The 25093-nt window shown below is 42.2% G+C and overlaps 1 protein-coding gene across 1 annotated transcript in view; it reads left to right on the plus strand.

Moving 5' to 3' along the window:
* The window catches only part of ADAMTS15 (ADAM metallopeptidase with thrombospondin type 1 motif 15), a 48119-nt gene extending 23342 nt beyond the window's left edge, over nucleotides 1-24777 (plus strand). The window contains exons 2-8 of the mRNA XM_026709039.2: nucleotides 6524-6656; nucleotides 11037-11204; nucleotides 13912-14195; nucleotides 14728-14905; nucleotides 15836-16017; nucleotides 17732-17907; nucleotides 18803-24777. Coding sequence (XP_026564824.1) covers nucleotides 6524-6656; nucleotides 11037-11204; nucleotides 13912-14195; nucleotides 14728-14905; nucleotides 15836-16017; nucleotides 17732-17907; nucleotides 18803-19586 — 1905 coding nt within the window. The 3' untranslated portion in view covers nucleotides 19587-24777. The remainder of the gene's footprint in view (nucleotides 1-6523; nucleotides 6657-11036; nucleotides 11205-13911; nucleotides 14196-14727; nucleotides 14906-15835; nucleotides 16018-17731; nucleotides 17908-18802) is intronic.
* The last annotated feature ends 316 nt before the right edge of the window (nucleotides 24778-25093 follow it).

Genomic DNA, 25093 nt, shown 5'->3' on the forward strand with positions numbered 1-25093 from the left:
ACTCAGGACTATATAGTCATATACCCATAATTAGAATAAACTTTATACTGGGTGGCTCCAGCACAATTAGAACTGTATACCAGCTTTAGTCACTGCTTATAATAATATTTCTGTGATGTTCCCCTCCTGATAGCTAATTTTATGCAATTCTGTTCATTATTTCTAAGGAGCTCTCAAAATTAGCAGCAAGATCTTCAGGAATATGACATTTTGCAGTCTTATACCCCAGTGATAAGCTGCTTTTTATGGCATTTTTTTTTTTTTGCTTTTTGAAATGGTTCGGTCTTGTGGCAAGGGTCACAAAGATAGAGTAGTGATGTAGCAATGACTCTGTGGACAAGGGTGAACATTTTTGGAACATTAACTATCTCTTCCGAATGTTGGGTTGTGATTCACGGCACAAAATTGATTGCTTTGTTGAAGCTAAAAGATAAAAATTAGCCGTGAAAGTTTAGCTTAGCATGGTACAACAGCTCTTCTCTAAAAATTATCCCCCTTCTTTCTCCTACTAGTGATCTGGACTGCAGAACAGAGCTGGAGATTCTGAGATAATAATTGCATATGAAACCCCATTTCTTCGAAGAATCTTGTGGCAACTTTCGGGTTTACTGGGTTTAGGAAGATTGTCAAGATCAAACTTTTCCTTAGAACTTTGATGTTTAAGGCACACTATAAACCTCTGATGCCAGGAGATTGTGTTGGTGAGGTCTTTTATGATTGTTTTATGAATTTTAAATGTTTCAAAGCTGCCCCAGGGCCTGAGGGTCAGGAGGCGGGTCACCACACTATAGAAAAGATGTTGAGACTCTAGAAAGAGTGCAGAGAAGAGCAACCAGGATGATGAGGGGACTAAAACATACAATGAACGGTTGCAAGTACATGGCATGGCTAGTCTAGTGAAGAGAAGGACCAGGGGAGGCAAAATAGCAGTCTTCCAATATTTGAGGGGCTGCCACAGTGAGGAGAAAGGGGTCAAGCTATTTTCAAAAGTATCCGAAGGCCAGACAAGGAATAATGGATGGAAACTGATCAAGGAGAGATTCAACCTAGAAATAAGGAGATATTCTCTGACAGTGAGAGCAATCAACCAATGGAACAGAAGTTGCCTTCAGAAGTTGTGGGAGCTTCATCCCTGGAAGCTTTCAAGAAGAGACTGGACTGTCATTTATCAGAAATGTTGTAGGTAGGGTCTCCTCCTTGGGCAAGGGGTTGGACTAGATGACCTACAAGGTACCTTCCAACTCTGTTAATCTGTTAGATCTCTTTTAATTATTGTGTTTAGGTTTATCCTTGATGGTACTGTTGGTTGCAATCCTTTACAACTACCCACTGATAACATAAACAAATGAATGAGTCTGTTGGAGTCTGTAGTCTTTAAACACGGTAAATAAAAAAAAAACAATGTATATTGTGAACTTTGAGCCATTTTTCTTCTAGCTGTAATGTAGAATACACAATAGCATACATTCTTTTTTACAAAAACCTCTTGGTCTTTCCCAAACTGGGACCTTTCAATCCTGTATAACTGATTCCTTTTTATCCGGATGTTGGCTTAAAACCGAAAAGACTCTCTCCCTCTGATTTCCCCATGCGGGGACCTATACTGCTAGCTTCCTCTTAAGGATCAGCAGTTGCCTAGGAGAAGATGTTTCTTGGCTTCTCAGACAGGTTAGTTTCCTCTTTTTATATATATATATATATATATTGTCCAAAAGCGAGTGCCAGATCATCTGCTCCGGTTGATTTACATCTACCACAAAGGAGCGTGCTGGCTACAAAATGTGTCTTTTGTAAAGATGATGTAAGCCTGCCTGCATTTCCCCTTCGATGGCATTTCTGGGATGGCCATGGAGAAGAGGAAGGGAGCAAGGATGCATGGAGCAATTCTGGCTACATTTTTAGACATCTTTTCACTAGGGGTTGATTTACGAGCCTGTTGCAGGAAACATGAAATATGATATCTTAGTCAGTGGGATGTCAATTGTGTACCTATTTTGGCAGAAATTTTAGCTGATTGATGATGTGAAAGCTAAATGTGGTCGATTCCGTTACAAAACCTATCCAAATTTCTCCAGGTTTTCTTCTTCCCCAGCTTCCTGTCCCCCTTTTCTGATTCTCAGGGTGCTTCAATATTGCTTTCAGATTTTTTTTTGTAATGATGTGTCTAGATTTATTTTAGGGTTGCAAACCGATGATGGTTTTCCTTGGGACTGAATTGAAGTATGGAAAACTGGGAAGATGGAAGATTGTTGGCTCAACAGTAACTGGACACAGGCATCTTGCTTAGCTGCCTAAGGTCATTTGCAAGATTCCTATACCCATAAATATTTCACCAAAATACACTTCTCCTTTGAGACAAAAAAAAAAGCATTCCCCCCGATTAGACTGCAAGGGATCAGAAAGAGCACTTAAATGTTTAGCACACAACCCTTGTGCTATTCCACTTTGACTTTTGTAAATTAGTTTTACCCTGCATGGTTTGGTGATGATCACATCATATCTGCAAGCCATACAAGACCTTTCTGCTGATTGTTTTGTAGACATCCTGACCGTGCAATCTTAATTCTTTTCATAATTATGGACATTATGGCCAGTTCTCCATGTCTCTCCTATGGCTCAAGTCCTCTGCAGATTTCTTTGCTAGATTGCTGAGATTGATAGAGATTAAACATTGTCAGCCTTCCAAGGGTGTCAAGGTCAAGAAACGAAAGGGGCTAGGAATCTTGGAATCTATTTTAGGCAGGCTATTGTAGCATGATATGTAAGTCTGTCAAATCTAGCGCAACCTATATTGAACTCGCTCAAGATGGAGTTATTTTGAGTTTCTTATTTCCCCACTTTCTCATTTCCCAGAGATTTCTTTTCATCCCAACATGTGTCCCAAGTCTTGCAGGATATGGCCTGGAGCTCTTTCGTGTTGCTTTTGAACAAGAGGTTATGGAAGCAATTTGTAATAAGAACATAACAATCCTGTCCATGCTCCAGTTTGTGGATTGACTTCTTCAGGATGTGATGTCAATCCTGGATCCCAGCAGCAGTAAGAATGGGATGTGGCAAGATTCCCTTATGTTCTGCCTGATGTTGGGTAAGGGAGTGGTTGGTTTGAATCTTTTCCAGCTTTGCCAATCTTGGCATGAAGCTTTCAAACCTAGAAAGGGTAATACAATAAATGTAAAAAATGTAGCTCATTTTCAGGTTTTCAGCTGGGGAAATGATTTTTGTTCCCCTTGAATGATTTTAGCTGAATTATTGGCATCACATTCAAGGAACATTAAGAGCACCACTCAGCATGATGAAGAACAACCAAAAGTTTGGCCGGTATTACCTTGTCAATTGGCTTCCACCAAGAGATGCTTTTTGAGCATTGAAATTTAACTTGCCCTACTTCTGTTTCTGGCACAGGGAAATGTTTGTCTCTTTCTCAATTCTTCAACTATGTTCTCAGTTTCTTCTCATGACTTCATACTGCATTGCTCATGACTTTTCTCCTAGTGTTCTTCACTAGGAAAGTTTTCCTCCCCACCCACCTTTGTCAGTTTGTCAAGCCTGTCAGAAACTCATAGTTATGAGCATTTTTCACAGGTCCACCTAATCCCAGCAATAATAGGATTGCCATAAAGCATGATTGGGCAATAAGGACCCTTGGTGGCACAATGGATAGAATGCAATCCTGCAGGCTAATTCTGCTCACTGCCAGGAGTTCAATTCTGACCAGCTCAAGGTTGACTCAGCCTTCCATCCTTCTGAGGTTGGTAAAATGAGGACCCAGTTATTTGGGGGGGCAATATGCTGACTCTGCAATCCATCCAGAGAGTGTTGTAAAGCACTGTGAAGTGGTATATAAGTCTAAGTGCCTTGGCTATTGCTATAAGCTAGGAGGTATATCAGTGGGTTGCAACTTGATGTCCGCTGGACGTGCTGGAATTGCAGGAAGTGGAATTCTTAGTTTGGTCTTTGGTTGTGAGACAGGTAACTGTGGCTGACTCTGATGCAAACGTATTCAAAATAAACTGGGTTTGTTTCTGAATAAGGTATGAAATCATTTTCGATTGCATTCACATTTTGGAGCTTTGGCATTCAAAGCAGTCTTGTTGATCATGATGCTATCCATTCAATCATGTCGGAGACTTGGTGATTCTATGGCTCAACTCTCTCTACATTTTCCAATTTTGTACAACTTCTTTCAGACGATTGATGTTCTGGCTGGTGTCAGCTTTGATGGAGTCTAGCCACTGTGTTTTTTGGCGACCTCATTTCCTTTTATCACTGACCATTCCAAGCATAAATTTTCCAGTGAGTTTCATTGCATGACATGGCCAAAAGAAGTAAGGTGGAATTTTCTGATTTTGCCTTCCAGCGAATATGCCAATTTTTATATGCTCTATTTGACATGGCACTAAATTCATGACATATCTGTCTACACCATGATTCTCACTTCTTAGAAGTAATATACCTTCTTTCAGGAGTTGCTGCAGCTACAGTGAGCCAACAGCACTCTACACAGGCATACCTTCCTAGATAGTTTGAGATCCTGAGTATATTCTTGAGTCTCTTGGAAAGAAAGATCACTTCTTGTGAAAGATCACGAGAAATGATCCTACCGCTTTATAATGCTTTGGCAAGACCACACTTGAAATACCACATGCAGAGTGCAGAGAAGAACGCCAAAGGTGATTGGAGGGGGCTGAGGGTAAAAACGTAGGAAGAACATTTGCAGGAATTGGGTATGTCTAGTCTAGTGAAAAAAAATGGACTAGTGGGTGACATGGTAGCAATGTTTTAATACTTGATGGGCTGCCATAAAGAAGAGGGAGGGCAACCTATTCTCCAAAGCATCTGAAATCAGAACAAGAAGCAATGGATGGAAACTAATCAACGAGAGAAGCAACCTAGAAGTTGGGAGAAATTTCCTGAGAGTAAGAATGATCAGCCAGTGGAACAGCTTGCCTCCAGAGATTGTGGATGTTCTATCACTAGAGACTTTTAAGGGACTCAACACCATTTGTCTAAAATGGTATAGGGTCTTCTGCTTGAACAGGAGGTTGGACAGGACTGGAATAGAATAGAATAGAATAGAATAGAATAGAATAGAATAGAATAGAATAGAATAGAATAGAATAGAATAGAATAGAATAGAATAGAGCTGGAAGGGTTCAAGGTCATCTTCTAGTCCCTTCCTACTCAGACTTTCAAATATGGGATGATGGTGACTTCAGCTTCTTCTTGTCATCCATAATTCTTCATCTCAAGTAAAAATCTCTGTGCTGATAAATATCTAGAAGTCAACCATGGTTAACTGCAGTTCTTCAGAGTAAAATGTCAGTAATTTGGTGCATCAAAGACCAAACATAATCAGAAGGGCTTGAAAGATCTTGTAGATCAAGAGATTAAATTCTTGTTCAGTTTAGATATCCAGAATAAAAGCTTTTTCAGGGGTGTTCGGCAACTACCTGACAATCTTTACCAAAGGCAATCCATCTATTTGCAAATGGGCTTCTTGTAGGGATTGTTTTTAAATTACTATTGGAGGCTTTTTGGCTGAAAGTTCAGGAAACCAGTATAAATAAGCAAAGAAGCTCATCTATTTAGAAATTAAGTTCCATTGAATTTAACAAGGTTTATTCACAGATACATTAGGTGTATGCAGAATAGTATCCTGAGGTGTTCTTCATTATTATTCCTGTTATCAACTGGAGCTGCTAATACAGTTCTACAGAGGAATTATTGAGTCTATGATCTGCACCTCTATAACTGTCTGGTTTGGTTCTGCAACCCAACAGGACAGACACAGACTTCAGAGGATAATTAGGACTGCAGAAAAAACAATTACTATCCACCTGCCTTCAGTAGAGGACCTGTGTACTGCACAAATCAAAAAGAGGGCTGTGAAAATATTTACAGACCCCTCACATCCTGGACATAAACTGTTTCAACTCCTTCCCTCAAAACAACGCTATAGAGCACTGCACATCAGAACAACTAGACACAAGAACAGTTTTTTCCTCAAAAGTCATCACTCTGCTTAACAAATAATTCCCTCAACACTGTTCAACTATTACAAAGTCTGCACTACTATTACTGTTAATCTTCTCATCAATCCTTATCACCCATCCCCTCCCACTTGTGATTGTAGGACTGAAACTTTGTTGCTTGTATCCTGATTTGATTTGATTGCTGATTGTATCCAATGACTATCATAGTATTGTATGTTATGATTCTTGATTCTTAACGAACGTATCTTTTCTTTTATGTATACTGAGAGTATTTACACCAAGACAAATTCCTTGTGTGTCCAATCACACTTGGCCAATAAAGTATTCTATTCTATTCTATTGTAAATGGATAAAACAGATTACTAGAACTGCTTCAAAAGTCTGCCTTTGAAGTTGAACCCAGTCCTAACAAATGGATATTTGGGAAGCATTTGGCTGTAACATCCAAATTGTCTCTATGTAACATTCTAAATTATTAAAACAAACAAACAAACTGTTGAGATTAAAGAATAGTTTCTTGTTCCTGGCAGGATTTGTGTGGTGCTACAACCTGTGACACTTTGGGAATGGCGGATGTCGGCACCATGTGTGACCCCAAACGCAGTTGCTCCGTCATTGAGGATGATGGTCTTCCTTCTGCCTTTACTACAGCTCATGAGCTAGGTAAGGAGTTCGACCTTGGGTAGAGGCAGATATTTCTCTCTCTGGGCACAATGACAATATATCTGCTGAACAAGACTCCTCATTGGCAACAGGAAAGGCTTCCAGCCAGTAAAACACTCCGCTCCATTCAGTTGCTCAGAATCCAGCCCGCAAGGGATTATGGGGTCGTTAAAAGAGGATGATGAGCTAGGTAAGGCTTCCGAAAAGGAGAGAAAGATGAGAGAGAAGACTTAGAAGAGCATCTAAAGCTGGTTAGGTGACTTTTAGGCAATCATCAGGAGTCTGTGGTTTCTTAGCTCCACCTTAAGCAGGAAAGATGGATGGATGATTTTGGGCCAATCACTAGGAGATTGGGAGTTCTAGTCCTGCATTAGACATGAATGACAAATGGGTGACTTTGGGCTAATCTTCAGCAGACTGTAAATTCTAATCCCACCTTAAGTCTGAAAGCTGGCTGGGTAGTTTTGAGGCAATCTTTCTCAGTCCAACCTGGGTTACAGAGTTGTTGCTGTGTGGAAAATAGGAGGAGGAAGGAATATTAGGTGTGTTCATCACCTTGAGTTATTTATAAAAATAATAAAGGTTAGGTAAGAATAAATTCAAAGAAGAAAAAAAAACTTCTGAAGATTACAAAGGCTAAAAAAATATCCCTGTAGGGCAGGGGTGTCAAACTCAAGGCCTGAGGGGGTGGTGGTGGATCGGGCCAGGGGTGGGATTCTATTGGTTCAGACTGGTTCAGGCAAAGGGATGTTAAAGTGACATCTGGTTTGCTGAACTGGTATTTCAACCACCCGGCTGGCCCCACCCAACCCTCCCCTCCCCTCCCAGACGTCTCCATGTGGCCCATTTTTGATGGAAGTAAGGGCAGGGGCCACGCAGAGGCTCCGGGAGGGGGAAGAATGGGCTTTCCGGAAGTCATGAAACGGGTCTGTTTCTGGCTTCTGGTGGGTATTCAGAGCCGAGGGGAGGCTGTTTTCACCCTCCCAGAGGCCCGGGAGAGGCCTCCAGATCCTTGGGAGGGGGAAAACGGTCCTCCCAAGAAAACCACAAGTCGCAAAACAGGCCTGTTTCCAGTTTCCAGTGGGTCTCCATAGGCTGGGGGAGGCTGTTTTTGCCCTTCCAGAGGCCTGGGGAGGCCTCCAGACCCATGGGAGGGTGAAAATGGCTTCCCCCAGACTCTGGAGGTCCACCGGAAGCTGGAAACAGGAAGTTCCAGGAGATCACGTCCACCATGCCCACGCCCACCCAGGAACTGGGGCAGAGAACCAGTTGCTGGGATTTTTGAATCTCACCCCTGGATCTGGCGCATGGAGTGCTTAGAACTAGCCTGCAGGGCCACCCTGGAAACAGTGAACAACCAGCCCACGGAGCCTCTGCCAGTGAAAATGGAACTCGGGAGCTCTGTTTTTGCTGGCAGAGGCTTGCAGGAGGTCGTTGCAGCCGAAAATGGAGCTCATTGGCAGAGCACTTGGGCCACTACAGGTGCACCCCAAATCAAGCTGGCCATGCCCACCCTGGTCACACCCACCCCGGTCCCCTGAGGTCAAACACAGCCCTTTGATGCGGCCCTCAATGAAATCAAGTTTGACACCCCTGTTGTAGGGATCCTTCTCACGGTCCTCCTCACCTTCAGAGATACCAGCCTTGTAATCCAACAGTCTTTGTGGTATTTTCAATTCAATGACTTTTGGGATGGTCACCTATAGTTAGAAAAGGAAGAAACAGGAGATCAGGAACTGGGAGAACCCAGATCTCCAAAAGCTGGTTGCAAGTCAGACTGTTTAAGCCTTTGAATCCAGCAGCATCAAGTCATTGGCAGGTTATGCTTTGCATCTGCCTGGTTTTGCATGCTCTCCTTCCGATGTTTGGCAGGCCATTCTTGGCCAGCAGTTTCAATCCATCAGCCAGCGACTTTGGAAGTGGTCACTTAAGCCACAGCTGAGAGGCAGAGCCCACACCTGCAGTTGACACCTGCCAAACAGATTTTGCCAAGGAAACGGAGGGAGGGGTGCGTGGATTGAATCCATTTTTAACAGAAGAATTCTCTCTCTAATTAAGGAAAGAAGCTTGACGTTTTAAAATAAATCCCAGTACTTGGTTCAGGAAGTCTTGACAATAGCAAAAGTTTAAGAATAGTTTTGTGGGAAACTCAGCCTTGTAAATGAACATGTATATAGATGTTTGTGGAGGAAAAAGAGAGCAACAGCCTGCAATTTTATTCCCTGTGCCACGGGAAGGCTCAGTTGGAACTGCTGGAGAACAGCTGTTCGAAAGAGGAGGAATCCCAAGCGAAGGACTCTTCGTTGCTGACTGTTCTATTCTCAGGCTTCTGAGATCCTGAAATAATATGTAATTGCTGGGATGCGTTAGACACACACACCTCGATCCAGAGCCGCCAGAGTGTCTCCTGAAGTGACAACCAAATGGCTTGGTTTTCATTTACAAAGCAGGAAGAGGATTTGGGGTTTGGAGGATCAAATCATTCCAATTCAAAATAGCTCCCAAAATTAGAAATGGTTTTGCTTCAAATGAGATTCCTCTGGCTAGGGTAGACCAACTCATGGCCTCTGCTGTCTTTTCATGGTTGCCTTCAGGGTTGGTGGCGCTTTTTATCTGAGTGACCCAGGCTGGATGACATTTGGCTGCATGCCTTGTAGGACAATCTCTTCACTGAGTCGACTATCACTGTGAACAATAGATATCATGTCATGTCTGAATAAAGCCAACCCCAAAACTGTGAAGACTGTACATTTTGCATTATCCTGTCTTTAGACCAGGGTTATCCAATCTTGGCACTTTGGGTCAATCATCAGGACTGTGAGTTCTGGTCCCACCTTAAACATAGAAGACCGCTGGATGACTTTGGCCCAAGTGTCAGGAGACTGTGAGTTCTAGTCCCACTTTAGGAGTAAAAGATGGCTGGGTGACTTTGGTTCAGTCACTCTCTCAGATTACTACTCATCTGATCTGAAAAAAAAACCCAGACCCTTCCCTTGTGGGAAAACCCAGGAAGAAGAAACAAGAGAATAGGTCAATCCTCATGAGAAGCAGAGTGCTGGGTGAGATAGTTTACCACTTAATCTAGCAGGAGGACAGTCAATATTCTGAAATTACATTAAACAAATATAGTTCATTTCTGCCCTAATTTAATTAGAAGTTCTTCCACTAAGTCCCAGTATGTCTGTGGCCTGCTTTCAGATGTCCCACCCAGAATAGCTATGAATTTGAATAAGAAATTCTCTTCTCCTCCCCTGTTTATCATTTTTTTCACCCTCCAGACATTGAAAAGGACAAGTATCTGCACACATAGCAAATGGTGTGAGTCTTGGCAAAGAAAATTGCTGGCTTGCAGGTCTTGCTGGCAGGAATTGCACACTGCATCTGTTGTAAATTTATTGGCCTTTGAGGGACAACCTGATTAGAACATGAGAAGGAAGATGTTTGTGGACCTAGGAAAGGGAGTGTAGAGTACAACAGTCTTGCTGCGGGCCCTTGCAAAGCCATATGCAACAGAGGTCACTTCTTTCATGGATTATGGAAGAAAAAGCAAACAGGAGGTAGAGGACATAAATGAAAACTTGATGAAGCCTCCAGACCATGCCAAGTCCAACAGATTTGTCTTGTGGCCTGCTCAAGTCTTGATATCTCGTGTCCATACTATTGTAGGACAACATAAAAGAGACTTCCTTTTAAACCCCTTGATGACTCCTTCCATCATATATATGAATGAGTTGAATTTGACCAGTTGTTCAGATAAGAAAATTGGTTTAACCCAGGGGTTGTCAAACTTGATTTCATTGAGGGCTGCATCATGGTTGTGTTTGACCTTGGGGGAGCTGGGGGTGGGGGGCGTGACCAGCTCAACGTCACTCATGTCAGGTGCCTGTGGTGGCCCGAGCATTTTGCCAGTGAAAATGAGCTCCTGAGTTCTGTTTTTGGCTGCAGTGGACTCCTGCAACCCTTTGCCAGCAAAAATGGAGTTTGGGAGGGCCGCCCACAGCCCTCCCGAGTTCCATTTTCACTGGCAGAAGCACCATGGGCCAATCCTTTGCTGTTTCCAGGGTGGCCCTGTGAGCCAGATCTAAGCACCCCATGGTCCGGATCCGCCCTCCCAGGCCTTGAGTTTGACACCCCTGATTTAATCATTAACCAAATTAACCATGATGATGAACACAAGCACTGTTCTTGATTGAGAAGGACTTAAGTCCACTCTCTACCATCTTCCATTTTGCATAAAGGGGAAAAAAAAAGGTTTCAGGAAGAAGAAACAGCATGAGGAAAGGAGAAACTAACAAACACTTCTATTCATTGCTAATTTTATTTCTCGGGAAGTGCCAGAATGCTGCCTGCAATTTTCAAATCATAACTCTCTCTTTCTAGGACACGTGTTCAACATGCCCCATGACAATGTGAAGGCTTGTGAAGAAGTCTTTGGTAAACTAAAGACCAACCATATGATGTCTCCCACTCTCATCCAAATTGACCGTATCAACCCATGGTCCCCTTGTAGCACGGCCATCATCACTGACTTCCTGGACAGCGGACATGGTGAGGAAAAGCGAGGGGATAGATATGTGAAAGAGAGACGGGAGTTAGAGACTATGGATGTGTGTCTGGTAACAGGCTGGTAAATACCCTTGTCATTGAAATGGAGATTGACAAATCAGAATGGTAGCTGTGAAATGATACCTACTTAGAAGAAAGGAAATGCGTTCAACTCCAGAAGCCACCTTTGGTCACCTTGATTGTTCAGAGTATTATAGCGTAAATTCAGCACCAGAAAAGTAAACACAGATGGCTGTGGCTTCATTTAACTTCTTTATAAACATATAAAGTAAATTTTACAATACCAGTTGTAGATTTCTCCAACATGGAGCAAACTCAAACAGAAGCAGACATATTACAGCTCCAGTTCAGAGCAGAGCTCTAGTTTTCAGCAAGCAAGTTAGTTTCTCTTTCACTTTAGAACTGAGTACAGAACAGAGATAAACCACATCCGGATTCTCTCTTTAAATTTCAGCCCTCAATTCAGCTCTCATCGGCTGACCTTGTTACTAAGCTCTATTCCAGTTCATGAATATACTCTGACATTGATTTACTTTGGAATAGTAAATTCTTGTGGTTAGTCACTGCTGATTTTTGCACAAGTATATTATAATACACTTCTTGCCTCAGATAATCTGAGTTTATGTCCTTCTTGGTGGCAATGAGTCTCAGCCAAAGTAATTGTGACAAAGGCTACCCAGTGGAGTTCAGCTTTTTTAATGTGCTAATGTGGGATTCCGGGGCAAATCTTGGAGTGTATGTTATGCTGGAGCATCCAGCAACAATCAATTAAACAAACAGAATTTCTCTGTGGGATTCTCCAAATCTTAAAGCTGAGACCACCCAAGACATGAGCAGACACTATAATCAAGATGTAATCTAGATATCATCTTTTGTTCATCAGTAATGGAATTCCTGTTGGAGTCGAGAGCTGGTGACATAATACATTTTCAGACTAGCTTCATGTACTGTATTAAGCTGGCTTTTGTTCTAACAATGGTTTGTTAATAAGCTGCAATGGGTTTACACCGAATACAAAGCCCTAAATCATGGTTTATAAAACACTAGATACTGCTAAGTCAAAACTACGCCAACCTCCTTAAGACTCAGGGTGTTATGAGCCGTGGTGGTGCAGTGGTCAGAATGCAGTACTGCAGGCTACTTCTGCTGATTCCTATCTGTCTGTAGTTTGGCAGTTCAGTTCTCACAGGCTCAAGGTTGGCTCATACTTCCATCCTTCCAAGGTTGGTAAAATGAGGACCCCTGCTGTTGGGGGAAAGAGGCTGATTCTGTAAACCACTGTGAAATCTAAATGCAATTGCTATTGCTATATACAAGCACAGTATTAGACTTGTGACTTTATTAAATCCAGATTTGGAATTACTAAAGAATTTCCCTTTAATTTGGATATTCATTTTGCTACCAAATACCCCTGAAATATTAAGATTCTTCCTTTAATTAAAAGAGAGGGAGAGAAAGAGACAAATCTTTTTGGAGAAAGGGAAGCAAAACCTTTCATCAAGATTTTTGTAAGCATCTCGGATAGTTTCTACACATTTTTAACGCCAGATCTTATGCTATCAAGATGTTTATGTGAATCTACTCTTAGGAGCGTAGAGAAACTGAGTCCCTTAGAGAAGTTAAACCTGGAGGGTGGTGGAGGTTCTTAAAACCAGCTGTCTAGAAAAATAGAATAATCACCCGATCAAGCTGTTTTGGCTCACTCCTCTACTTTTACTAACAATTTACACTCGGAAAGCTGTAAATCATTAGAAATGTTACGGCTGAATCTAACTCGGAACACCCATTTTAGAAGAATCTGGAATTGTATGGCGGCAGGTCAACTGTACTCTTCCTTGCCTGAAGAATTTTTTTTTTTAAAAGGGAATTATATCAGATTTCAGTGCGAACCTCCAACCTATATATCCAAATCAGCTCACAATTTAAAGATGTAAATCCTAACCACTGCGTTGTCACCTCTGGCACCATTGTGACTAGTATTGGTACCAAAGAAAGCGAAATAGTCTTGATGCTACAGAGCCATAGTGTCAACTCTTGGCTGAACTGAGGCTATTTTTTTTTAATTTTCCCGCTTCAGTGCTGACACATACCAGAGCAGAGGGATAGGGAGCGGGGAATAGAGATAGCTGGGGTGCTCTAGCCAAAACAAAATGCCTTCCCTTGGGAACCAAGGACACTCCTGCAGGTGTTCAGAAGGAGGAGACTGTGGTTATCTAGCAACTGGCCTGCATGCTGATTGGACCTTGTGGGTGAGGGTTTGGGGGAAGTGATAAACTTTTAACTAGGTGAAAACCGTGGGAACCTTTTAAAGTTGGGTTCCACTAGATTTGTGCCAATATAATATTTCCAATAATGCTATACCTTGAGGACTTCACCTGCCTCAGAGTTTTGCTTGATATGGGATTATTACTTGGAACCCTGACACATAGTGACTCAGTGGTTAGAACACAGTATTGCAGGCTGATTCTGCCCACTGCCAGGAGTTTGATCCTGACTGGCTTAAAGTTGACTCTGCCTTCCATCCTTCTGAGATCAGTAAAATGAGGACTCATATTATTGGGGGCAATATGCTGACATTTGTAAACCGCTCAGAGAGTGCTATAAAGTACCATGAAGTGGTATATAAGTGTAAGTGCTATTGCTATGGATGGTGCCCTGACCTCCCATTGTATTCCTCTGTCTTCTCCAGGTGATTGCCTCTTGGACCAACCCACCAAACCGATCTCCTTGCCCCAGGAACTTCCCGGTTCCAGCTACAACCTCAATCAGCAGTGTGAGCTGGCCTTTGGCATTGGCTCCAAGCCTTGCCCATACATGCAATACTGCACCAAGCTTTGGTGCACTGGGAAGGCTCGCGGTCACATCATGTGCCAGACCCGTCACTTCCCTTGGGCTGACGGCACCAGCTGTGGAGAAGGGAGGTTCTGCATGAAAGGTGCATGTGTGGAGAGGCATAACATCAGTAAGTACCGGGTGAGTACTGTTGGCTCTTCGCATGGAGGGCAGCCCAATGGCTGAGGTTCACCAAGATCTATAGTTCAGGCCACAGATATACTCTCGCATGCGCAAACAAACATTTTAAAAAAGAGTATGCTAAGTAGGCAACCTAACATAATTCAATCCAGGCATGAATTATCCAGAATTTAGAATTTTGGAAGCATCTAAATTAACTATTGTACTCCACATGGATTTGGAGAGTTGTACTCAACATTCTCCTGAGTCATTGCTGATTTGCTTTGTTATGGTTTCATTTAATCCACTTAAGAAAAATGCAGAGATCTGCACGAGCAGTTGATTTAATTGCTCATTAGTTTCCACAACGAGTCAGCTCTTTCAAAATGCCAGGGAGATGAATAATTCCTAATCGGATGATTATTAAAAATGCTGAAAAAGCATCGTGTACGCATTTCATGGTCCTAGCGAGCCAATGCATTGTGTTCCTTGAGAAGAAAAAATAGGGAGTTGTGAGTTTTTTTTATCTGCTCAGTGTCTTATGTCCTGACAGGTGGATGGCAACTGGGGGAAATGGGCACCTTATGGATCTTGTTCAAGAACGTGTGGTGGAGGTGTCCAGCTGGCTAAACGTCAATGCAACAACCCCCCTCCAGCCAACGAAGGGAAGTATTGCGAAGGGGTTCGAGTTAAATATCGATCCTGTGGTTTGGATCCCTGCTTTGCTTCAGGTGAGATTTAATGAAGTTTCCATGGCAACACTGGCCTTGATGGCTGATCATTCCTTTGGAGGGGAGTCCACAACTACACTAGGTTTTGGTCCGGGAGTTAAGGCATCAGACTAGAAACCAGTTCATTTTTCAGCTCTAGTCCCATCTTAAATATGAAAGCCGGCTGGGTGACTTGGCCAATCACTGGGAGATGGTGAGTTCTAGTCCTACCTTAAGCATGAAAGCTGGCTAGGCGACTTTGGGTCAATCACTGGGAGATGGTGAGTTCTAGTCCCACCTTAAGCAGGAAAGCTGGCTAGGTGACTTTGGGTCAATCACTGGGAGATGGTGAGTTCTAGTCCCACCTTAAGCAGGAAAGCTGGCTAGGTGACTTTGGGTCAATCACTGGGAGATGGTGAGTTCTAGTCCCACCTTAAGCAGGAAAGCTGGCTAGGTGACTTTGGGTCAATCACTGGGAGATGGTGAGTTCTAGTCCCACCTTAAGCAGGAAAGCTGGCTAGGTGACTTTGGGTCAATCACTGGGCGATGGTGAGTTCTAGTCCCACTTTAAATCATGAAAGTCGCCTGGGTGACTTTGTGCCAGTCACTCCCTTTCAGCCCAAATCACTTGTAGAGTTGTTGTTGTGGGGGCAATAGGAGAAGGAAGGAGATATTAGGTGAGGCATTAGGCACGTTGTAAGTATTAGGTATGTGAAGAGGAAGGAGGTATTAGATAACTCACCATCTCAAGTTATTTATAAAAATAAAAGCAGGATAAAAATCTGGGCATTATGGAGAGAAAATGTTCAGCTGTATTGCATTTCCTGCATGTCCTGTATGTTCCTGTCTCGTATTTATGAACACACGCAATGAAGATTCACTAGATGATCCCTCTATTTGTGATGGTAGGAACCAACTCCTAAAACCATTTTTGAAACTGATTTCTCATAGTTCCAGGGAAGAGTTTTCGGGAAGAACAATGTGAAGCTTTCAATGGCTACAACCATAGCACAAATCGTCTCACCGCTATTGTTTCTTGGGTCCCCAAATATTCTGGGGTGTCTCCCCGGGATAAATGCAAACTCATCTGTCGAGCCAATGGAACTGGCTACTTTTATGTTTTAGCCCCAAAGGTAAGCTGGATTTTTAATTCATTTTATTTATTTATTTATTTTTTGCTAAAGTTGGATGGTAGCACAGACTTAGGACAAAGGCGATATGGCTGAAAAAAAAAACGAGGCACATCCACAGGATATTTTAAAATGGAAGGAATGTATTTTAATAGACTTTCAATTCAGAGAACAAGAGAAATTGTAAAGGGAAGTTTGTTGAAGGGTGATTAAAGGTATTTAGATTTTGCTGGAAAGAGAGGCAATTCCATAGTTTATTTATATTAAACATTGACAAATGATTGTCTTTCCCTTGTTCTTCATTTGGATTCAATGATTAAACCTACAAATGTACTCAATGATAATACTACACTTCTGTTCACAATTATTTGTGTAATGTTTTCAATCATGTTTTGCTTGCTTACATGTGAAGCAGAGCCTTGGTTTTTAATGGGAGCCATGGACAACTCTATGATAAAACAGTTGGCTTACAACCATAATTGAACCTGGAATTGCAATCATAAGTTGTTGCAGTTGTGACCAGACCCGATTTTTTGACATTTTTTTCCCAGTGTTTCTTAAATGAATACTATGGTTGTTAAGCCGCTTAATTTTCCTAAGTGGTATATTTTGCTAGAAACTGGAAGGAAATGCTGGAAACCAGCAAAAAAACATCGCAATTTGCAGTTGCCAAGTGCCCATAATTTATTGTTTGACTGGGGGGTGGGGTGCATTTGTGACTATGAAAACAGGTTGTTAAGTTAGCTTTTTGGGGGAGCAGGGTTCCATCATAACTTTGAACAATTGTTAAGTGACCGGACATAGGTCAAGAACTACCTGTGTTGCAATGAAGCTAAAATGCTACTTGGAATCATTTTGGTGGTTTTGAATCTTCATCCTTGTTCCACTTCCAAACGGTGCCCAAGATCTCAGTAATATCTTTTAAAAATATCAAGGTATGTGTACAGGTACTCATCATGCATAGCACTGCAGAATATTCAACCTGTTCTGGCCCAAACCCTTTCCCAATAAGACAAACAATAATCAAAGGGAAGAGAAACCTTTTAAAGAGTCTTACGAATCCCTGGTTAAAAGGCTGCTGCAAACTAATTAACTTTGATAAGCACAAACCTTGCCAAAATTGTATAAGAGTACCAAAAATCACAGATAAGAAAAATTTCACAACACAAGAGTCCAATTTAAGATACTGTAATTCCCACCAGGCTGAGTTTCAAAATGTCTTTGCTTCCTGCAAAGAATGTTTGCTTCACAGCTAGCTTTTATCTTCTTGAAGGAGGGGTCATTACCTTGCAGCCTTACTCCTGAGTTGCCCGTGCTGTTGTAGCTGCTCTTTCCTGCAAGCAATCCTACGCACATGTGCACTTGGCACAGGCTCCTCGGGAACCTCCTCATCGCTGCTGCCAGCCCCCACAATCTCTGAAGGCAGCAGTCCTCTCCCTAATGATCCTGGCCCCTCATCTGAGTCCTCCTCTCCTCATCCATCCACACCTGCTGCCAGCTAACCAGAACACTACCACACAACAAAAGTTCTAGTGAAAAGTGGGGCAATTTGATTCTATGGGCAGAGTAAAGGATAACATTTCCGTTGCTAAGACCATGGGGAGGGATGACCGATGATTATTTATTTCCAAAGCAAATTGATACGGATCAATATCCCTCCCTTTCTAGATTTGTCTAAAGCAGCATTGGGTTCTATTTTTATCTTTCTGATTCCCAGGTGGTGGATGGTACACCATGTTCTCCAGACTCTAGCTCGCTATGTGTCCAGGGAAAATGTATCAAAGCTGGGTGCGATGGGAAACTTGGCTCCAAAAAGAAATTCGACAAGTGTGGTGTGTGTGGAGGAGACAACAAAAGCTGCAAGAAAGTTTCAGGCTTGTTCACCAAACCCATGTGAGTGAACTTTGGGTAGAGTCACAGAAAGGCCCACATGAAGACTGAATGGATCTAGCTCGACCAATGTCCTGATTCAGTACAAGGCGATTTTTTGCTAGATCTGTATCAGATGCTTAACTGAATGACTGAATCAACCCATCTTCTCGGTCCTTCCAATATAATGAATCATAAATTAATGGGCTATGCTCGTGCCATACCCTTCTGAGAGAACAAGCAGGGCATTTGAGAAAAACAAACACATCATTTTTAGGATAGAAACTGAGTGTGTCTACAAAATTCCCCAATAAAATTGCCCAGAGTGCTGGAACTTAGAGGAACCCATAGCTCAAAATCTATTCTCCATGCTTAACTCTATTAAATCAGCTGAAATTTGTGGTCCCGTATAGGGACAGGGCATGAGTTCACTTGCTTTGCATCATTGTCTTACCTTTGCAACTCTTATTTTTGGCCAACACAAGTCAAGTGTCTCTTAGGTCAGGGGTGCGAACTTGATTTCATTGAAGGTTGCATCAGGGTTGTGTTTGACCTGGGGGGGGACGGACAGGGTGGGCGTGGCCAGAATGGGCATGGTCACACGATGTCATTCATGTCAGGGGCTGCCTGTGGTGGTCTGAGCATTCTGCCAGTGAAAATGGGCTCCCAAGTTCAACCCTCAGCCAGTGAAAATGGAGCTCGAGAGGGCTGCATGCGGCCCTCACAAGCTCTGCTTTCGCTGGCAGAGGCATTGCAGGCTGGTCCTTCGCTGTTTCCAGGGCAGCCCAACAGGCCAGATCTAAGCACCCCGTGAGCCAGATTTGGCCTCTGGGCCTTGAGTTTGACACCCCTGTCTTAGGTGAATTTGCTAACTTGTATTAATGCCTAGTCTTTCTTCTACCTTTTGTCTTTCTTCTAGGCATGGCTACAACTTTGTGGTGCTCCTCCCAGCTGGTGCCTCCAGCATTGACATCCGTCAGAGAGGCTACAAGGGTCTGATTAGTGATGACAATTACCTGGCCCTGAAGAATGCATATGGCAAATATCTTCTGAATGGACATTTCATTGTCTCCGCAATGGAAAGGGACTTAATAGTCAAGGGCAGTGTGATTCGCTATAGTGGAACAGGGACAGCAGTGGAAAGCCTCCAAGCCTTTATGCCCATCCAGGAACCCCTGACGGTGGAAGTGCTATCAGTTGGGAAGATGACACCACCTCGAGTACGCTACTCCTTCTACTTGCCCAAAGAAAGCAAAGAGGACAAGTCTTCCTACCACCGTAAAGATGGGAAGCGTCCTCCAGTCCTCAACAACAGCATTCTCAGTCTCTCCAACCGCCTGGACCTGGGTCAGTTGGATTACAAACGCCCCGCTTACAAATGGGCTACCACCAACTGGGAAGACTGTTCAGTCACTTGTGGCAATGGTCTTCAGAAACGCATGGTGCTCTGTCGTGATGTCCTTGGCCAGCTGGCCTCCTCTTGCGATGCCACTCAGAGGCCTGTTGACATCAGGATATGTGGAGATCCTTGCCCAACTTGGGAGGCATCTCCCTGGTCCTCATGCTCCAAAACTTGTGGCAGGGGGTTTAAAAGGCGCATACTGAGATGCACAGGGCGGGGTGGCATCCTGCTGCCCCGCGAACGCTGCAACCTCAGGAAGAAACCACAGGAGTTGGACTTTTGCACCCTGAGACCTTGCTGACCAGGCTGTCTCCACAACTGACCAAAGTCAAATGTGCTACTTTCTGACTCTCGGTGATCAAGTGGCTGAAAGTGTAAAAATAGCCTCTGGAGGGGGGGGGGAGTGGGATCCAGCAGGAGGTCCGCTACATAGTGCATTTTGACCAAGAACATTCTAAGAGGGGAGAAGAAGAGTACCAATAAGAAGGGGGCTTTATAGAGGTTTTGACCATCCAGTCACTTAGTGGTAAAGCAGAAGTAAACAACTACCTCGGAATTGCCCAAACCTCCTAGAAGTTATCACCATTCAGCCATGTATGATGGAGAAGGCAAGGCCAGAACTGAAAAGCAGCACTATCTTGAGATGGACCAAAGACTTGGAAGGTGATTCCTTAGAGCCATGGCTCTAAATCCTTTCCAAAATAATAAAAAAGATCTAAAATATAAAAGGGACTTTTAGGACCAACCACCTCCTTCAACTCCTCGGGTTATAGTGGACCATAAGGAAGTGGCATTGAACCTAGAATGCAAGAATTGTAAGATTTCCATGAGTATAACATGGTATCCCTAAGAAAGTGATATCCTAGCTCTGGTGGGATTGCAGGTCTCTAGACACACTTGGGGTTCATACTTCCATGCAGGACTAATAGCCAGTCACTGATTGGTAGTTACCAATTAACATTTATGAGCAATGTACATTTTAATGGTGCTGGACCAAACTGCCTCTGAAGTTTTGCCTGCTTCTCATGGTTCGTGCCAAGAGAACTACCATGTCGGGTAAGGTGGAGCTGCATCTTATTTTTCTGTTCCTTAGTGAACAGGAATGCATCTTTTGACTTTTCTTCCCTGCTTTCATTAGTTAAGCCCACATATCTTACAGGGGCCACTGTTTCAGGTTAGAATTCTCCACTCCATAGTACATCTGCAAAATACATGTTGAACACCTGAATGTTGGATTTTGGATCCAGGCCAGGCTAGCTTTGTACTTGGTATGGGAAAAAAAATGAAAAGGAGATGAACTTAAAGGCTCCCAGGATGATTCTCCTGGAGGGCTTGAACATGATCAGAAAGTAAAGGAGAAAGTATAGTTGTAACTCATGCCCAACTAATCAAGGAGAGAACCAACCTAGAACTAAGGAGAAATTTCCTGAGAGTTAGAACAATTAATTAGTGGAATGATTTGCCTCCATAAGTTGTGGCTGCTCCAACACTGGAGCGTTTAAAGAAAAGATAGGATAACCATTTGTCTGAAATGGTATATGGCTTCCTGCATGAGCAGGGGGTTAGACTAGAAGACCTCCAAGGTCCCTTCCAACTCTGTTATTCTGTTAGATTGAACAACAATCTTATCTGTAATATAGAGGCATCCTCTTTCTGTGGTGCTGAAAACCTATCATGGTGATATTGCACCTTAATGTTTTCTGTATAAATTCTATAAACTAAAATGGAATTGTTGGAATAGCTGTTGTTTTTCGACCTGGAGGTATGTAAGAAAATATAGTTCCCATCTCATGAAAAGCAGAATATTCCTGAATGATATAAATAGCTTAGAGGGTAGTATTTGGTCCATACCATCCCATAAGATAGATCAGGTGGGAATGCAGTCCTAAGGCAAAGCTGGGCAGGACAAATGATATGTGAAGTAAAACACTATCCAGAGTCAACGTCCTTGATTTTGTAATCTTAGGGTTGTTGGTTTAGGATGCAGTTTGTACATCTTTCTTTGTGAACACTAGACAATATTCTTAGGTAGATGCTGGAATGTCTTATAGCAATCATTAGACTAGCCTTTGGCAGTGTAGGAACAAATTAATACGCAAACAACATGCCATTCCTAATATCTGCATGTGAAAACAGATGTTGACAATGCTCTGGAAGACAGTCCAATTTCCATAGCGTTGTGCGAAAGAGAACAGATATGTGTCAGTGATCATTCTTTTACAGGTGCTCTCCAAGCCTTCCAAGGGGATTTATATTCTGGGGTAAAATGCATGGGAGCTTTGAGCTGCAGATGCCCTATGAAACCTTCAGGAGAAACCCACCACAATGGAGTATTAGAGAACTCTAACAGGTCCTAGGATGGAAGAACTTTGGCCTCAGGGAGTTTTCATCTCTTAATATTTTGGTCCTGGATTTTTTTTTTCAATGGAACCTTGAGTCTCGATAGCTACCACCCATCACGGCTTGTTTTTCCACTTCCTTCCACAAGTTGAGTTTCATATTTGTGGATTTTATAATAGTAGTTGAGAATTCCCCACCCTCCCAAAATGCACCTTTGAAGTCTGGAGGAGAAATAAAAGCCAAAGTCTTCTCTGGTTTCAAATGTGTATCTTGATGAAAGGCAATTTCTCCTAGAACTTCTAGGACTTTGAATTCTTCCTCCAGATTTTTCATGCCTTCTCCAAAAATAATCATGGGCTTCTTTTCAGCCGCATGTAGCAAAGAGAGGAACTAGGGTTTCCCCCTCGAAATGGTGCTTCTGATATGAGTTTTTTTGTTCTATGTTTGAATAGGATTTCTATTTACAAAAAAATAGGACCATTCCTCCCTTTCCTTCAAGAATGTTTACAAGTTAAAAAAAAAACCTGTGTTATACTCACAAAACCCACGAACAAAGGGAACAGGGACTTACGTTCTATGAGGTCATATCCAAACCTGTTGAAATGGCTCCATAGAAACCATAAGATACTTTTTAGAGGAGCAAAATTAGACCTTTTATGGGAGGGCTTCTCCTGACCTTGAGATGGTAGGAAGAAGGATTATGAAGATTCATGGGCCAATAGTGTAGAGTATAGAGAGGTAAACTTCTGGATTGGACATAATTGTTTCGTTGTTCTTCTTCTCTAGTGTTACTGTAATCCCAAGGTGCTTGACTGCTGTTATTTCTAGACCTTTGTATAGAATTTAGATCAAAAAGTTCTGAAGGGTTCTAAAAGTAACCTGTTAATTTTAAAATTAACAGATTAAAACAAACCAGAAATTTCTCATACTTCCAACACACACTTTAAATGTGAAAGCATTCATATTGAAAATATCAACCCTGTTACATTTAAGACGGTTTTTTGGTTCAAATTTTATCAATTTAATTATCGTTTTCAGACAATTCAGCTAACTTTTTAAAAGTCGACTGTCTGATTTTACTCAAAAAAGCAGGGCTATGGCATGTACTCAAGCAAGATTGATATTGGTGCAGACTGGAGTTCACTGATCTTGTTTTCTCTGCCCCCATTGCTTTTGCCAAGCTAACCTGGCATAAGACCATAATATATGGGTTTTTTTTTGGTATGGATAGGAACTTGATTATGTTAGTAATTCCAGTGCGTCTCTAGAGATGAGAAATTCCGGAAAGTACTATCTGTCCGCTGTAAAAATTTTAAATGTCACTAAATAGGAAAGTTAGGTTGTGTAACAGTTTTTGCTTTTCGAAACTCATTTCAGAGCTTTTTTTTCTATTTAGACGCCACTTGTCAAATTTGCAGCTGGTCTTGGTCACTATTACTTGGTTTTTCAATTGGCTCATGGGGAATAATCAATCATGGTCTGTCTCTATGTGTCATGCTGGTTGTGACACACTTCCACACTCAAAGGAAGTATGAGTCACTGAATATTTATGGGAATATGGGGCTGTGGAACCAGTTACTGGTGGACCTGTTCTTGCATGGCTGTTCTGAGGCTCTAAGCTTCAGATGCTGGAGAACAATGTCAAAGATTCTGAGGCCTAACTAATCTTCCAGATAGATGTATTGGCTCCCGCCAGCTCATAAAAATTCATACTTCCTCTTATTGTCAGGTCAGTTTCTGGTTCTGATTACACCACAAGCTTTTGTCCATTTTAAATTTTTTATTATCCTGCCAAGGCTTTCTCTAAACGATTCCAGAGTCGATAGGGTAAAGAGACATTATGAAATCCATCGCTCTCATTATTTAGAGAAAGGGGATGACTAAATCCATTTAATTCTATGGTGTACAATATCTGCGTCTCTAAGGAAAGCAAATGACAGACAGTGGAAGGCGACCGTCTTCCTCCTATAAATATGGCATGTGTATTTGTGTTTGTGTGTATGTGAGCTGTTTAAGAATCCTAGGAATTGTAGTTTGGCAAGGATAATGAGAAATGTCAGTAAGAAGTTACAGTTCTCGACACAAACAGCTATGTTTCCCAAATTCCCTTGGGGAGAAGAAACAGCTGTTCAACTAATTTAGGTTTCTAGTTATGTCCACCAACTCAACTGTTTTGTCTTCTCCCAAAATCTTTGCAGATGTGTGTATATTGGAGGGGGGGGGGGGAGTTCACGAACATACCCTGCCTAGTGTACACCTGAATCACAATGTAATTATTGTTTGCAAAGGGATCTCATTTTTTTCTTTAGATTGAGATAAATGTGTCAATGTCAAAAGATTTTGCGCCCTTGTTACTCATCTAGCAAAAATGTAAGTATCCATTTACCCTGGTTAAGATGAGTTGTGATTACATTCCATTGTCTGTGAAAATCCTCAGTCATCCAGGTCATGGTTGTCCCAGATGTGCTTTTTTTCCAAAGGGCAATGGGACTTTGTTTTTTCCTTGAAGACATTTCACTCCCATCCAAGAAGCTTCCTCAATTCTGACTTGAACTGAAGGAGCTACTTGGAGGAGAAGCAAAACACGTTGAAAGAAAAACAAAGTCCAATTGCCTTTCGAAAAAAAGCATCTTTGGGGCATCCCATTCCATGGAATTCCAAAATTTGAAATTGAAGAGCCTTAGACTTGCCCAAAGTGTTTCAGAATATCTTAAATATAAAAAAATAGGAGGGAATATCCTACAACGCATTGGTAATGTAAATATAGATTAAGCACAGACCTCAAGCGGAATATTGATTCCCTGAAGAGGGATCTGGTTGGATGTTCTTAAAGATTTGTCCTCCCCCTTTATTCATGGATCGGCCTATCATGTTTCTCAGAGGCTTGCCTTAAACTTTTCACTTCTACAACAGTTGAGTCTCGTAAACTATATAGCACTGAACTCCTTGTTTTGGTTCTGGCGATATTGGGGGGAGAGAAGGGCTTTTAATTGTATGTGGGTTTTTAATAGTTCTTTTGCAAAATGTACAGCAAAAGGATGGAAATGCCTATGGTACTGGGTGCTTGGTGTATACCATGTATACTATATGTCAGTTTTCTGCTATTTGTGTGTCAGTGGCAAACCTGAAATAAAAATGGTTAAATATTTAAAGAGTTTTGTCTTTTGCAATACGATTTGGGTGCTGGTTTCAATAATCCTATCAGCATTAAGTTGTAATGTGACCTTATTGCTCAACATATGAAAGTTATTTTCAGTCCACTGGAGGAAGGATGGAATCAGAAGTTAAACTAATACATTTTTAAACTAATATGTTTTATTAAAAGGCATAAGGTTGCAGCTCACTTCCAGGAATTTGTGAGTTCTAATCCTGCCTTAGGCATGAAGCCAGCTGGGTGATCTGGGGCCAGTCACACCCTCTCAGCTGTAGGAAAAAGTCCAGGCAGTTGCCAGAAGTCAAAACTGACTT

Source organism: Pseudonaja textilis, chromosome 9 (assembly GCF_049901715.1).
Source record: "Pseudonaja textilis isolate UNSWEBS1 chromosome 9, rPseTex1.2, whole genome shotgun sequence".
Lineage (NCBI taxonomy): Eukaryota > Metazoa > Chordata > Lepidosauria > Squamata > Elapidae > Pseudonaja > Pseudonaja textilis.